General features: G+C 30.9%; 1 protein-coding gene across 1 annotated transcript in view; it reads right to left on the minus strand.

The window, feature by feature from the left end:
* Positions 1 to 4,940, minus strand: part of LOC136083183 (uncharacterized) — a 53,396-nt gene extending 48,456 nt beyond the window's left edge. Inside the window, exons 1-3 of the mRNA XM_065802587.1 lie at positions 4,797 to 4,940; positions 4,113 to 4,233; positions 223 to 261 (exon numbers count right to left, since the gene is read on the minus strand). Of these exons, the coding sequence (XP_065658659.1) occupies positions 223 to 261; positions 4,113 to 4,233; positions 4,797 to 4,940 (304 nt within the window). The remainder of the gene's footprint in view (positions 1 to 222; positions 262 to 4,112; positions 4,234 to 4,796) is intronic.
* Between the last annotated feature and the right edge of the window lie 11,387 nt (positions 4,941 to 16,327).

A 16,327-nucleotide genomic window follows, 5' to 3' on the forward strand; every position in this document is an offset into this window, starting at 1 on the left:
AATAAGATATTTACTACATATACATAAATACAACAAATATAAAACAATATATACAAAATACACACTACAATCATGTAACAACTAATTCATTCATTAACCACTAATTCATTCAATAAGTGTATCATATAGTACCAATTACAAAGTCATATACATATCATTATGCAACATCATATACTACTATTACAAAGTAAAAAGTTAAATCGAAAAAATTCACTTTCAAACCTTTTGGGAGGATCAGAGTATTTGGCAGAATAGCATCATCTAAACAAAATTTAACAATATTATTAATATAATGTCATTTAAGCAAAAGTTATAGGCATCAAAGAAAATTAAAAAAGAACTTTAAATACTTCTCAATTGAGTTAAAAGATGGGAAATAATTAAATTCAGACTTATTAATTTAAGTTATAAATTCATAAATACAGTTTTATATCTATCATAGTGATTAAAAATATATAAACTTATTAAACAAAAAGAGTTTAAACCTCTTTGCTTTTTCGTAACTTAAGAAAATTTAAAACATTAATTCCATGTTTTATTTTTTGTTATTTTAAAAACGAGTATTTGCATTAACTAAGATGCACAGCTGCCTAATGCAAAGTCTAATTAAATTTTATATTTTGTTAATTATTTAGGTGCTCTAAATTGTCTTAATGGTCAGATCACAGAGCACTGCGGAATAGCAATTAGCCAGAAAGTTCATGCCTTCTTCATTACCAATTATGTATATATGGCCAGAGCAAGATTCTAACCCCCGAACTCCAGTTCTAAAGACTCTACACTACAGTTCTACACCACAGGAAAAACTAGAAAAATATCTCAACAAAAAACTTTTTTAAACTATGCTGATGTTGAAATTGATTACTTCATATTTAGATATATATGATACTTGATCATCTAAATTTCAATGTTTATAAAAGATTCAATAATTTTAATTATGCTAAAGATAAGGCTGAAAAAATAGAATATTGCTGTTGACACATTGAAAGCTGTATAAAAAAAGGTTAGCATACTGATTTTTCAAAAATGCTCTGGAAAAGTTTTAAAATTGTTAAATTGTTCTAATTCAGTAATAAAGTCATATTTAGAATTAGCAAAATTGCTTCTTTTTAATGTGCTTGACATTTTCTTACTTATTTTCATAATTTTCTTATCATTATTTGTTAAATAAAACACTTCAACTTGGCCATTTGTGTAGGAAGACAGACCAATTAGTGGACTTTAAACTTTAATAATAGAAATAAGTGAAATGCCTATTCTTTACAACCAAATTACTTTCAATGTCTTAAATAAAGAGAAAGTTAAAACTAAGTAGTAAATAGTAAAACAAATAATAACTTTATTATAACTCAATAAGATTCATTTTTTGTATTTTTTTAAATTTGAGCATTTTCTATTGGTATGATTTGACGCCTATGTTTAGGAAAAAATTAGGAAGAACAATAAAGAAATAAAGCCTAAATAGATATCTACTACATATTTGTAGAGAAGTAGACAACTTTCATAAATAATTAAACAGCTGACACTTTAACCTAATAGCAAAGTTCCTAAATGAAAGGAGCAAAGAATATTATATAAAAAAATCAAGTCATTTCCAAATATATGGAAAAAAGAAGACAAAATAAACCATTAAAAATTAGTTGACTTTATTCTAAAAACTTCTAAAACTAAATTAAACAATAAAATAAGTTGTATGTATGTATGTAAATGCACATTATTTAGTTAAACAATAAGTGTATATTATATATATATATATATATATATATATATATATATATATATATATATATATATATATATATATATATATATATATAAATTAGTAAAAAACATTAACTTTTTTCTTCTACTTGAAGTTTAACCATTGCTGGATCATCAAGAAGAGTTACTAAATCTCAAAAAACATTCAATTTATAGAAAAAAATATTTTACAGGAAGTTATAAATTATTATAAAAAAATTTTAATTACTATATTTTTTTGGTTAACGGGAAGTTGCAGAAAGTAATTGTTAAATAAATTTCTTTGGAATGGGGATAGTTTAATTTGGTCATTTGTTTTTATAATTTTTTAAGAGGTATTTATTTTCGTGCCTACATTTAGAAATTAATTCAGATTTTTTATTTAATAAATTTTCCTGATTTAAATGAGTAATTATTTCAAATTTTTCTTGCAAACATAGCATACATTTTTTGGAAATGTTATTATAGGCAGGGGCAGATTTTAGAATAAACCATTGTAAATTAAAATTTTTATTTTTTTCTTTTAAATTCTAAATATATTTTGACAGCATAGTCTCTTTTTTTTTTTTGCAAATTTCTGCTCCGTCGTAACTTCCCATTGTTACATCAAAGCATTCGTCTGTTGCTTTTTTCTTCCACGTTTCCTTATTAAAATAGAGTAAAGTTTTTCTGCAGTGCTTAATTATACGGATAGTGTCCTCATTAATTTCTAAATGGGATTTTCCAAATTCTATTGTTTTATCTAAAATTTCTGCTGTAATTGAGGGGTAAAAATCAATAATATCAAATTTGATATTATTGATTTTTACCCCTCAATGAGGACTCTATTTTAATAAGGAAACGTGGAAGAAAAAAGCAACAGACGTATGCTTTGATGTAACAATGGGAAGTTACGACGGAGCAGAAATTTGCGAATTTGTAGGTTTATATATTTTAAATACACCAGCTAAAATAATCCAAATTAATCAATTAGGTCTTTACCACGACGACGGTTTAATAATAATGCATAAAAAATCAGGGCCACAACTCGATAAAATTAGATAAGATATCATTAAAGTTTTTAAAAACATTGGCTTCCAAATTGTAATAAAAATAAATTTAAAAATAGTGAATTTTCTTGATGAATTTTCTTGATTTAACCTCTCTGAAAGTTCCTATAAGCCCTACAAAAAGCCTAATGACGAATTATTGTATATTAATGTGAATTCGAACCATTCCCCTCAAATTCTAAAACAAATTCCAACTTCAATTAACTATAGGCTAGACCAAAACTCTTGTAATGAAAATATTTTTAATTCCTCTAAACGCGTTTATGAAGATGCCCTAAAAAAAAGTGGCTTTCAAAAATTCGAGCTAAAATTTGAAAAGAAAATTGCAAAAAAGCATAATAGAAATAGAAACATAATTTGGTTCAACTCCCCCCCCCCTACCCCCCCCCCTCCCGTACAACAAAAATGTTTCAACAAATATAGGTAAAAATTTTCTAAAATTAGTAGACAAACATTTTCCTCCCTCTAATAAATTACATAAGATTTTTAACAGAAATACCATTAAAGTAAGTTATAGTTGTACAAAAAATTTAGAAAGAATTATAAAAGGCCACAACTACGCGTTAATTAATAAAAATGAACATATAAAAGAAAAAAACACTGATTATTGTAAATGTAAACAAAAAATAGATTGCCCTTGAAATGGAAAATGCCTTTCGAAAAATGTTATTTACAAGTGCATTGTTTCCTCACAAAATAACCCTGATAAACAATATATTGGCTTAACCGAGGGGGAATGGAAAAAACGTTATGCCAACCACAAACAATCGTTTAAACACAAAAAATATTCAAAAGAGACTATGCTGTCAAAATATATTTAGGATTTAAAAGAAAAAAATAAAAATTTTAATTTACAATGGTTTATTCTAAAATCTGCCCCTGCCTATAATAACATTTCCAAAAAATGTATGCTATGTTTGCAAGAAAAATTTGAAATAATTACTCATTTAAATCAGGAAAATTTATTAAATAAAAAATCTGAATTAATTTCTAAATGTAGGCACGAAAATAAACACCTCTTAAAAAATTATAAAAACAAATGACCAAATTAAACTATCCCCATTCCAAAGAAATTTATTTAACAATTACTTTCTGCAACTTCCCGTTAACCAAAAAAATATAGTAATGTTATGTAATAGATTTCACTCGTGGTTATGCGTTATAGGTTAACTCCAAAGTGTTTATAAAGTGACTTTATTTAAATAAACAACTAGGTCTCATTTACCCAAATATGAATAATCAAATATATATATAAATACAATTTATATTATTCTCTTAAATAGTTCGTCTTTTAATTAATTAATCCGTTATTGCTTCACTAACTCTTCTGACTGACCATCTGTTCCAACCCCTGACCTTGTATATCCCCTATATCTATATTCACATACACCCCGATATCTCGTCTTCTTCGCGTTTTTATATCTTCAGCAGACGCTAGACGCGGCTACGGTTAGTTAACAGTTTGGTTGATAAACAAATGTTTATCCAAACGCTATACGCTTCGTTGAACTTCAGTGTTCCGCTTGAGTAGTTTTGTTTGAGACCTTCGTAACATTACTTACGGGGAAAGGGAAAAGTCCGTCCTCGGACTCAGAAAAAATTATTGCTAAACGGCATCATTGCAAAACAGCAACATAAAACATTATCACAAAAATCATTGCTAAACAGCATCATTGCGAAACAGCAACATGAAAACAGCATCATTGCGAAACAGCAACATAAAACATTATCACAAAAATCATTGCTAAACAGCATCATTGCAAAACAGCAACATAAAACATCATTATAAAAATCATTGCTAAACAGCATCATTGCGAAACAGCAACATGAAAACAGCATCATTGCGAAACATAAAACATCATCATAAAAATCATTGCTAAACAGCATGACTGCGAAACAGCATCATTGCGAAACAGCAACATAAAACATCATCATAAAAGTCATTGCTAAACAGCATCATTGCAAAACAGCAACATGAAAACAGCATCATTAAAATCATTGCTAAACAGTATCATTGCGAAACAGCAACATGAAAACATCATCATAAAACTCATTGTAATAAACTACAGGAAACATCTTGACCGTAGGAAACTCGTGGTGGTTGGGGCGTCTCAAATCCCATCCAGGACTCTTGTTCAAAGATCCTGCCATTACCGTTAACAAGTAATCTTCTAGTCTCTATGGACATCTTTACAAGCCGGATACTTGCAAGCACGCGTGGAATGTCTTTTTCCTTTAGGGGACATTGATGTTGACTGATCTTGTCGTGGCTGCACCATAGCCTCATTTTCCAAGTGTTTTTGAAAACATTTTAGGCACGGTAAGGCATAATTTAAATTGGGTTTATTCACAATCAAATATATGACTATGAGAAGTATTGCTGCCCACAAAATGGATCCACTAATACCACCTAGAAATTGATGAAAAAAGGAGCCTGCGCCTTCTCCAACATCTTTTACAGCTCCTCCTGCGGCTTTTAATACTGTGGATGAAGCAACACCAAATGATTGGATTAATTTTTCGTCTAAATTGGAAACACCACTTAGGGAGTCTTTAATGGCTCCTCCGATAGCTTTAATAATTTGGCTCCCTCCGCTTGCTGTGGCTTGTAGGGCACTGCCTAAGGCCGTACCAATGCCTGTCAAAATATCACCTCCATTTGTATCACTAATGGTTTTGAGTGTTTGTAACGTTTCATGCGACCCTGATATTAGTTGTAAGACCGTATACGGTGAAAGGCGTTGTGGTTTATCGACTAAAATATCCTTACTATAGCCTCCAATGCGGGGAATTGGTTTAGTCTTTGAAGGTAGAACGTTATCTAGCTGAGTTCCAACAATTTTAACTCGTCCGAAGGCTGTTACTTCGTACATGGTGTTTTGTCTTGGATCTTGTAGGTAGGTGTGTTTAGGTCTGAGCTTACAAGGGATTCAAGGACTGGTCCTTATTAACTTCCTATCACTAACTTTTAAAAAAAAAGTGATATTTGAACTTGGTAAAGTTATAGGGAAGTGCTCAAAACAGAAATTGCCTATCTTCCGGGCATAGTTTATGGCATATCTAGTATAATTTATGCACTTTGACAGTAACAGAGCATCGCCGGCTGATTCAACAGTCACACCCGAAGATTGGTGTATCCATTCTGCCGATGTTGTAGGAAATTGAGTAATCATCCACCGATGGATGCGGGAAATTTCGGTCTGTATAAAGCACATTTGCTCCCAGGCACTTATCATACTCATTTTTTGGGACATGAGGGCGACAGAAATATGCGCTTCCAAAATGACCGTAGCTGGATCATTTACTAATTTCTGGGAATAATTGGCTGCAGTGGACTTGTATTGTTGAAAAACATCCTCTGGGAACGTGGGATCTTTTAGGATCATGCCGTTATCCAGAGTAAGCATGTTGCCCTTTGGTTCTGATAGCTGTATTGCACCGCCGATTTTTAGGCTCCTGATTAGGATAAATTCTCCAATCTGCTCGATAGGGTATGTACCTATCTTTTTCATGACTTCTTCGTCGTGTTTAATGGACTCCCAGACAATTACTGATTCTGGCCATTCAGTAGGCACACACCGACGCATGACATAATAACATGGACTCTTTGTGACATATTGTTCTATCGTTAAAGATCGCCCGGTAAGTTGTCCTTTGTATATTCTCATATTGAAGTGCATATAATCCGCCGTTTTTGTGCGCATCCATGAGCAATGGAATTCGTCTGAAACTACTGTTCTCCATGCGTTAGGGCCAGCTACTTGCAGCGCTCCATATGGTGAAATTTTGGTGGTCATGGCTGAGAGACATTCTCCTTGTGTTACAGCTACTTTTTTTGAATCTACCTCTCTTGACTTTTGGTTAAGGAAGTTTGATTGGCATGTGAGGGTGACCTTTTCGGCATAACAATGATATAAGATTACTGTCGTTGTTTGTGATCGGTAGGCGTAAACATCTGCCACGAATGTCTTTACAGAATCATTTAAGGAATGCATATTATGCGCACAAGATAATATTGAAGGTAGCTGATAAACTCCGATAGGCTGCACCTTTGTACAATCATAGACTTCACCGACAAATAACCCTGTGGTCAATGTAGGTATTACGAGTAAGCATGAGAGAATAATGGAAATCATTATATTCCATGATCTGTTTATATTGAAAATTGGCAAGAGTCTATTTCTGGTCTGTTTGTCATCTTGTTGTCTAATCGAAAATACTCTTGTTATTGCGGAAACATGTAGACTTTTTTTTGTCTTCTCTAAATATTTTTGCACTACTTGTTTATCAAAGATGTTTTCTTCTGGTTCCCACATATTTTGAGTCGAAGGAAAATCCTGCCATTTAACTAGGTATTGCGTTCTACCTTTCCTTTACCTTTTACCTATTATTTCCTCCATTTTAAATATATCTAAGTCATCAATTTCGTTTTCCGGCAAGCTAGGTTGTATTTTATCCGTTTCTTTTTTATTGGTTGCAAATGTTACTTGTTTTTTTTCTTTCTGGTTACTTTCCTCAAAACGAAATTCATCACTTGTCTCTGTTGCCTCATTTAGAACTTCAATGTCTAAAGCTATTTCCGTTGTGGGTTTTTCTTCAGGACCCAACGCGGCGGCGTTAGTCTCTGCTTCCAACAAATCTATCAACCCGTCAGGCAACCTAGTGCCGTATTCGTCAGAGATTTTGGGGGGTAATGGAATAATAACCCCAATTACTTGATTTTTACCAATGGTTACATATTTCGGTGAGGGGTTAACCATATGAAGCTTAACTTGGTTAGATGCACCATGGGTTATGGTTGGAAAAACATGGACACCTTGTTCTTTAAAAAAAATGGTCTCTGAACCATTTTGAAACGAAAAGACAGTCCTCCTTAGTTTCTAAGGCGTGTGCTATGGTGAGGATAGTTTCACATTTCGGAATTGCTTTCATTTCCTTCTTGGCACATACCGTGGTCATTACAAACTCTCCAGTAGTTTTTTTTGGTAACTCTTGAAAAAGCGCTTCATCCGTAATATTCAAGTTAGGTTGGGGTGTATCGATTCTATCTAGACGGCCTACAGGGACTATAGGGTATTGGCAGCGGTCGTTGGGCAGTGGCTGGGACACTATAGCTTCATCTGGTGTAAGCGGCGTATCGGACTGCGGCGTCAGATTCTCTTGTTGTGTTTTGCTATCAGCCTTGACATTGGGTTGGTCGATAAGCGAATTACGTCTCAATAAAGTTTTGGAAATATTCAACCACTTGTCCTTAAGTTCATTAATTTGTGTTTTACGGTGGATTGGCGTATCATCAATAATTATTCCAGTGGCAAATTTATCATTGATAGGTTTACTGATCATATTTATAACAAATTTACCTTCAAATGTAACCAGATGATTCCCACAGTCTAATCTGACATTAAATTGGCTCATGAAGTCATACCCTAAAATTACTGGATGGGTTAAGTCTTTAGCAATTAGCATTTCATGCTCAAAGATATTACCTCCAATATTAATGGGGCATAAGGTTTTTCCTAGGACATGAAGTGGCGCTCCATTAGCTGTTCTCAGAGTGCCATAGTAGGGAAGCGGTTTGGCAACTTGATTCTTAATGTTTTCGAAGATGGTTTCGTCCAATATACTACATCTAGCACCTGTGTCCATAAGAATAAGTACTTTAAATTTGAATACTTTACCCCAGATTTCGGAACCAGGGTCCTCTTCCGGATCCGATTCGAGTGTGTTGGTGTGTCGCTGGGGAATTCGGCTATCCGACTGCGGACTGTTTCTTGGTTCATTATTTCGAAATTGTCTATTCGGGGAAGGAGTATTGCAAAACGAAGTCGAGTTTTGTGTATCATGGTTCCAGTGGTTAGGTTGCGGCGATATAGGTTGATAATGATTTTTCCCGGATAATGGGAAGGTTTGGTCAGAGCACGACCTTTGGGTGTGTCCTACCTTTAAGCATCGGTTACATATTACTTGCCCATCACTGGTACGTAAGTTGCATCCAGCAGGACGAAATCTTTCGTGCTGGGCGAGACGGTTATTGTTCCGCCTTAATGAGTCTATTTCTGACTGTAGCTCACCAATACGCTGATTTAAGTTTGGGTGTTCGCGGTAGGTAGAAGCCACAACTGTTTGCTTTGGGGGATTAAGAAGTGCATCTAGCTTGGCTTCCAATCGAGATATAACTGAATCCGATCCGATTGAGTCTTGGAGCTTAGCAAAAGCTACTGCGGCTTGATAATCAGACGGTTGCTTTAATTTAAGAGCATCCCGCAGGTGGGGTTTTAGTCCTTTAATGAATAGGTTTAACTTTGTCTCGTCATTGATGCCTAACTGCTGACTAAGTTTATCGATGGTGTTGGTGTAGGAGGTGAGATCGGTATCCTGTGACAAGCTAAACAGTTCCATTTTCCGGTTCCATGCAATATTTGCATTATCGTAATGTCGCCGGAATTTCTCTTGGAGTTCGTGGTAATCGTTTCTAGCAAGTGCGGGAAGTGTCTCATAATGAACTAGAGCGCTGCCTTCTAAATAAAGTGGAAACACTAGTAATTTCCTTTCCTCTGTCCATTGATTGTGCAACGCAATACGCCGAAAGCTGGCTAACCATTCAGTAATGTCTTCCACTTCTGTACCCCTGAAAACTTTCGGATGTAGTTCTTGGCTTGGTTTTAATGCCAAACGTTCTAAAATTTGCTCAAGTGACATGCTGTTCTTCACTTCAGGATTCGTTGGAGAACGAATGGTTTTGGTTTTAAACGGGTTGGTGTCTGACAGTTTTAAGGAGTCGCTAGAATCAGAGGAGGAGTCGTTGAGAGAGGTGTGAGAATTATTGTCTGTATCACCGCAATGAGTTGTTTCAGTAAATGAACAAATTTTCCCTGAGCGTAAACGGCTCATAAGTAAACATCAAAGTCAATATAGCTACAGCTCTGTTCGAGTAATCTGGCGTGAGTAACAATAACGAGATAAACAAAAGTTAATCTTTACTTACGTAGGTAAATTGATCGGCCCAAGCAGAGATAGAATCCACTTGTATCCGGGCAGTGCCTCCAAATGTTACGTAATAGATTTCACTCGTGGTTATGCGTTATAGGTTTACTCCAAAGTGTTTATAAAGTGACTTTATTTAAATAAACAACTACGTCTCGTTTACCCAAATATAAATAATCAAATATATATATAAATACAATTTATATTATTCTCTTAAATAGTTCGTCTTTTAATTAATTAATCCGTTATTGTTTCACTAACTCTTCTGACTGACCATCTGCTCCAACCCCCAACCTTGTATATCCCCTATATCTATATTCACATACACCCCCATATCTCGTCTTCTTCGCGTTTTTATTTCTTCAGCAGACGCTAGACGCGGCTACGGTTAGTTAACAGTTTGGTTGATAAACAAATGTTTATCCAAACGCTATACGCTTCGTTGAACTTCAGTGTTCCTCTTGAGTAGTTTTGTTTGAGACCTTTGTAACAGTAATTAAAATTTTTTTATAATAATTTATAACTTCCTGTAAAATATTTTTTTCTATAAATTGAATTTTTTTTTGAGATTTAGTAACTCTTCTTGATGATCCAGCAATGGTGAAACTTCAAGTAGAAGAAAAAAAGTTAGTGTTTTTTACTGATTTATATATATATATATATATATATATATATATATATATATATATATATATATATATATATATATATATATATATATACATATATATATATATATATATATATATATATATATATATATATATATATATATATATATATATATATAACCAAAATTTCTTTTAAGCACCAAAAATATAAGTATTTTCATAAACAAGGCAAATTATCTAATTTTTAAAACCATTTTTTTAAATAAAAAAGAATACATGTTTCGACTAACACTAGTCATCTTCAGTTAAAATTAAATATTTAAAATTTGTTAAAATACCTATAAGGGTGTTAAAAAAAAACAAATATAATTATTCTTGTACAAACTAATAATAATATAATTACAAAAATACATCAAAATCAGTTAAAAAGTTTATCATGTCATACAAAAGAAATAGGAAATAACAAAAGCATAGGTTAAAAAGAAACGCAATATGTATAAAAAATAGAAGCTAAACAGATAGTGTCATTTGTACATGGTTAACCCGTTTTTTCATACCAGGTTTTACCATTATACCATTCTATAAACATACTTTCTTTAAGTTTTAGCTCAAATTTGTTAGATGCCGAATCTAACACAGAAAAAGACATCATTTATTTGCATAAAACAATTTTCATTAGCATGGAGATGTTTATAGATATGAGACTTTTCGTCCCTCTTGTAATGTTGATATCTGGGGCTTGAGATGGCAAGTAGTTTCGTCTATACAACAGGAGTTACATACTGCACAGACGAATTTATACACCACGAATGATTTGAACTCTAGAGAAATAGAATCTTTAGAAGAAAAGAAATTAAAAATTTTCAGTGAGGTAAATACTCATTTAATATTTGCTGAACGGCAATATCTTTTAGCAATTGAATTCAGTCTTTTTTTAGTTGAATCTGAATCAACTAAAAAAAGACTGAATTCAATTGCTAAAAATTGGGGGTTGATATTTGAAAATAAAAATGACAAATTTAATCTAAACTTGTTTAAAATTCAATTTTTTAATTTAATTTAGTTTTAAAACACATTATCCTTTATTTAATGGCTTACTTAATAAAATATCTAAAAATTAAAATTGACACTGTAACGATTTATATAAATTTGCAAAAACATCAATAAATAATTTCATATTTTTAATATACTTCATTACTTCATTATAATTAAGTTTTTGTCAAACAATAAAAAAAAAAATAAACAGGTTTCAAATCAAATAAAAAAAAAAGAACTAAAGAAACTTTTCAATAAAAAATATATTGTTTTAAATAAATAAGAAATGCTTTTAAAAACTCAAAACAGCAAACTTCAGGCACATTACAATTAACAAAGATACAATTAATAAATCTCAGCAAATAATAAAAGCCATAGTGTCAATGAATAAATGTCAATCTAACAAGACAAACTTGATTGATGGTTCTTTGTTTAAAATGACATAGTTCTTTGTTTAATATTGGTATAGAAAGTTTTAAATGGTTTTTGATAAAATAATATAGGAAAGTATATTGTGATGATAACATTTTAATAAAGTAATGCAGTAAAGCATAAAAGTATTGCATATGGAAATCAAACAAACTTTACCTACAATCAAGTTGAAGAAAAGGCATTGAACAGTATTGTGAAAAGGACTTTTTAATCCGCCTTTTTCAAATGATTTTGGATATTGACCAAAGTGTAAAAAATAAAACATTAAACTGGTCAAAATATTGTTAAGCAGATCATTATCAGAAAATAGATGTTAATGCAAACAAGAAACATCTTTGATTTCAAAGAACACTCAAAAAATATGTCTACAGATACTTTTCTTAAATTTCTAAATTCTGTTTCAAGTAATTCTGTAACAAATTTTACTAACATAAAAAATTTGTAACAAAAGTGTTTCTCTTAATAGCATTTTAATCAGACTATTTCTTCACATGTATAATTTGTGCCTCATGACATGTGTTGATATTTTATGCCTATTTTCTGTTTTTTTTTTTAATACATGCATGCATAATATTATAATATTATTATATTATAATGCATAATTTTTTTAATACATGCATAATGCTGTATCGCCAAAATCCAAAACAAACTTTCTTTGTTTATCATTTAGATCTCTGGGGATGCTTGTTGATCATTATTAAACCTGAAACATATGCACACACTTTTTAGATTAAAGGTTTTCCATTATGTGACAGCAAGTTTAATAAAATCACCAGCCATTTTAATGTTTGAGATGTTAGAAGTTTCAGGATGATTAAGAAGAGCAGTGTAAATATTATCAGAAAAAAAACTTTTGCTTTCCATTATGCCGCATGTTCTTGACAACGTGGACAAAGTCAAGCAACTAAAGAGTTCCATCATTAGTTAAGCAAGGTTTTCATAAAACCTTAGAGTTAGATTTTTATTACATATAATTGCCTTTGCTTTACTATTTGACTCTTTTACTGATTCTAGACTTAAATGAATTTATTAGTTTACAGGTTTTTACAACACTTTCAAAAGAAATTTAGGACCATCAAACATACAACTCGTATTACATGTTATCATAACATTTAAAACACTATTTGAAAGAAAATTCATATCATTGGTTTTCAAAAAACAGTAAATTTCTGATACGATAACAATTTTGTAATATACAACTTGCCACAGAAAATAATAGTTCCTAGTAGTATTTTTCAAAGTAGAAAGAAAAAGTAGTAGAAAGTTCCTTGCAATTTTAGAATAAACTAAAAATCTATCTGAGAGAAAAATTGTGCAAAATGTTATTTTAGTTTAACCTTTTTGAAGTTTTAATGCCAACCAGATCATATACTAAAGTGTTGCTAGACGTTTTAAAACTTGCATTAGGTAAACATTCTTTCCAACAAGTTTTCTCGTTTTGTCTCTGTAAAGTCTACAAATTTTTAAAAATGTTTTTAAATTGTTTGACTTCATCAATGATAAATAACTCGTGGAACAGCAATAAACACATTTCATCATTTTTTAAAGACATAAACAAATTTCCCCATTTTCATAATAGACCAAATAAAGAAACCAACAGAGGGTGCTATTTAATTTAGTCTTTATTATTATAAAAACTTTTTCATTTAATGATTGGTATCCACATCATTAAAAAAAGTTTTATAAATGGAGAGTGAATATTGGACAGAATTTCTGTTTTTGCTTCACAACAGTCGATTTGCCATTTTATTTAACTCCCAGTTCAATTTAAATTGATATGCTGCAAAATGTTTGACATTCTTTCAAGAATTTATGGGCTTTTGAGACAAAACCCAATAAAAACATGTTTTTTTTTTTTTTTTTTTGAAAGATTTAATTTTTCCGAATGAAACATTTCCATAACATAGTCAAACTGGCTCAGTTACAACTCTGAATAAATTTTAGCGCATCATTTTGACTACTTGTAACCTCCTTATCTTGTCTAAATTATTTTTCTGATTTGTATGAAAAAAGAAATGTATGTAAAAAATAAGAGAAAAAAAAACTGAGCTGACTGTAGCAATTGCTACACTTGCTACAGCCTGGATCTGATCCTGATATATATATATTTTTTGTTAATCACCTCCTCAAGGCCGAGAAGGCCACTACAGATGAGGCTACTTAATAGTGGTTATAACCCTCTCTCAACTCTATAACTCCGAAACACGAACCTTGACGAATAAGGCCGCTGCGCGGAGAAACAAGTTGAGAGCAGTACTACCAGGGACGTGATGGGGATCGAACTTGGAACCTCTTGCTTATAAAGCAAGCACTTTACCACTACACCACTACCGCAATATACTTAGGTTGTTAGGCAAGTTTGTAAAACTCCCCTATTAAAAAAAAACTCTAAGTAGAGCACGGGTTTTAATATATGCTCAATATTCAAATTTTTCCATTTTAAAATATATTTTTTTAAAGTATATAATAAAATTTAAATAACTTTTTTAATATACATTCAAAATATTTCAACAAGTACTTAAAATGTTCATAATTAAACACAGTTTAAAATGATACATAAATATTTAATTATTTCCTGTCTCATTGTATTTCCTGTACAGATGAAGTTCTAAGAACTTTCCTATCGACATAATTATATATATATATATATATATATATATATATATATATATATATATATATGTATATATATATATATATATATATATATATATATATATATATATATATATATATATATATGCGGTAGTGGTTTAGTGGTAAGAGCGCTCGCTTCATAAGCGAGAGGTTCGGAGTTCGACTCCCACCACGTCCCTGGAAGTACCGCGCTCAACTAAGTTTCTCCGCGCAGCGGCCTTGCTCGGAAAGGTTCGTGTTTCGGAGTTAAAGAGTTGAGAGAGGGTTGTACCACGAATAACAACTATAAAAAAAAAAAAAAAATGAGTAGCCTCCTCGACTGTAGTGGCCCCCCTCGGGCCTTGGGGAGGCGAATAATCTAAAAAAAAAAAAAAAAAAATATGTAATACTGAAAATATATCATTTACTGCGAAATAATAATAACTTAACTTTGTAAGAATTTTATTTAATTTATTTAAATTTTTAAAATGATTTAAATGCATTGGGTCATATAGTTGGAGCCAATTTCAAACTAAAACAAGCTACAAAAGTTTATTATTTTCAATAATAATTCCATTGAAGACTAATAATATAAAAGTTTTTTAAATTTGAAGCAAATAATTTTCAAATGTTGGTCATCACTAGGTTGTAAATTTCATCATTTAGAATTTTAGTTCTTGGTTGAAAACGTTGCAGTCTGTTTTTCTCAAAAGCGACCTGGATTTTTTTAGTATAGAACTTAGTAATATAGTATTATAGTATAAAGTAGAACTTGGGATGACCGAAAATGTTTTAGAACTATTATAATTATTAAACCATAAATGTTGATTTTATTTATTTAGTTAAGTTGAAAGTAGTCTTGAATAAATTAAAACAAATATAAATTTATCAAAAAATAAAATCAGATTGTAGAGGAGGTTTGACAAAATAAAAACACCAAGCATTATTATTTGAATACTTACTCCCTTGTTTGATTACTGTGACGAACTACATTTCTCAACCTGCTTACTCTATCGCAAAATTTTTATCTCAGAAATTTTAAGAACACAATAAAAAACTGTTTTTTTGAAAAGTATACTAAATATAGGAAAAGCATATACAATCTTATGCTGGTACTTATATATATTCAAAATTTCAATAAATCTGAAAAAATCACGTTCACCTACCAAACCAACTACAAAAATAAAAAAAAAAATACTCTTTTCAGATTTATAAATTGCTTGTGATCAAAAAAATAAAAAACTAACAAATGTTGGAAGTGATTCCAATTATAGAAAGTTTCCAAAAAGTAGCTGATAAAGGAATACATAAGAGGGCTATTAACATGAAATCATCCATAGCATTTATTATATAGTCACCACATATAACCCAATAAATTAAATTCTCAAGGTAAATAAAAAATAGATCTCAAAATGAAGACTAATTATTCATTTTACTGTTTACAAGTAAACAATTTTGATAAACATCAAATAAAAAAACTATGTTTATGGCGCAATACCAAAACACTTATGCTACTAATGCAACTTAATAATTTTATATCAGGATTCTGTTCAGAGTGAAAGATTGCTAATTGAGTATATGAACTTAAAAATAATTTTAGTCAAGTCATTAAAGACAAGTTTAAAAATCTAAATCTACAAAATTTACTGATCTTAACTTTAAAGAACTTTGCCAACTTCATCTGCTAAAGTATACAAAGAACGTTTATTCAAAAATATTACTCCCCAAACAGCATTAAAATTATTAAAAAAACGCTATTCTCAATGTTGTATATGCCTGATGTAAGTATCTCATTAAAAAATGGGTCCTAAAACAGATATGCTTTTTTTTTAAATTTCTGGCCAAATACCAACAAACATT

This window comes from Hydra vulgaris, chromosome 08, assembly GCF_038396675.1.
Source record: "Hydra vulgaris chromosome 08, alternate assembly HydraT2T_AEP".
NCBI lineage: Eukaryota > Metazoa > Cnidaria > Hydrozoa > Anthoathecata > Hydridae > Hydra > Hydra vulgaris.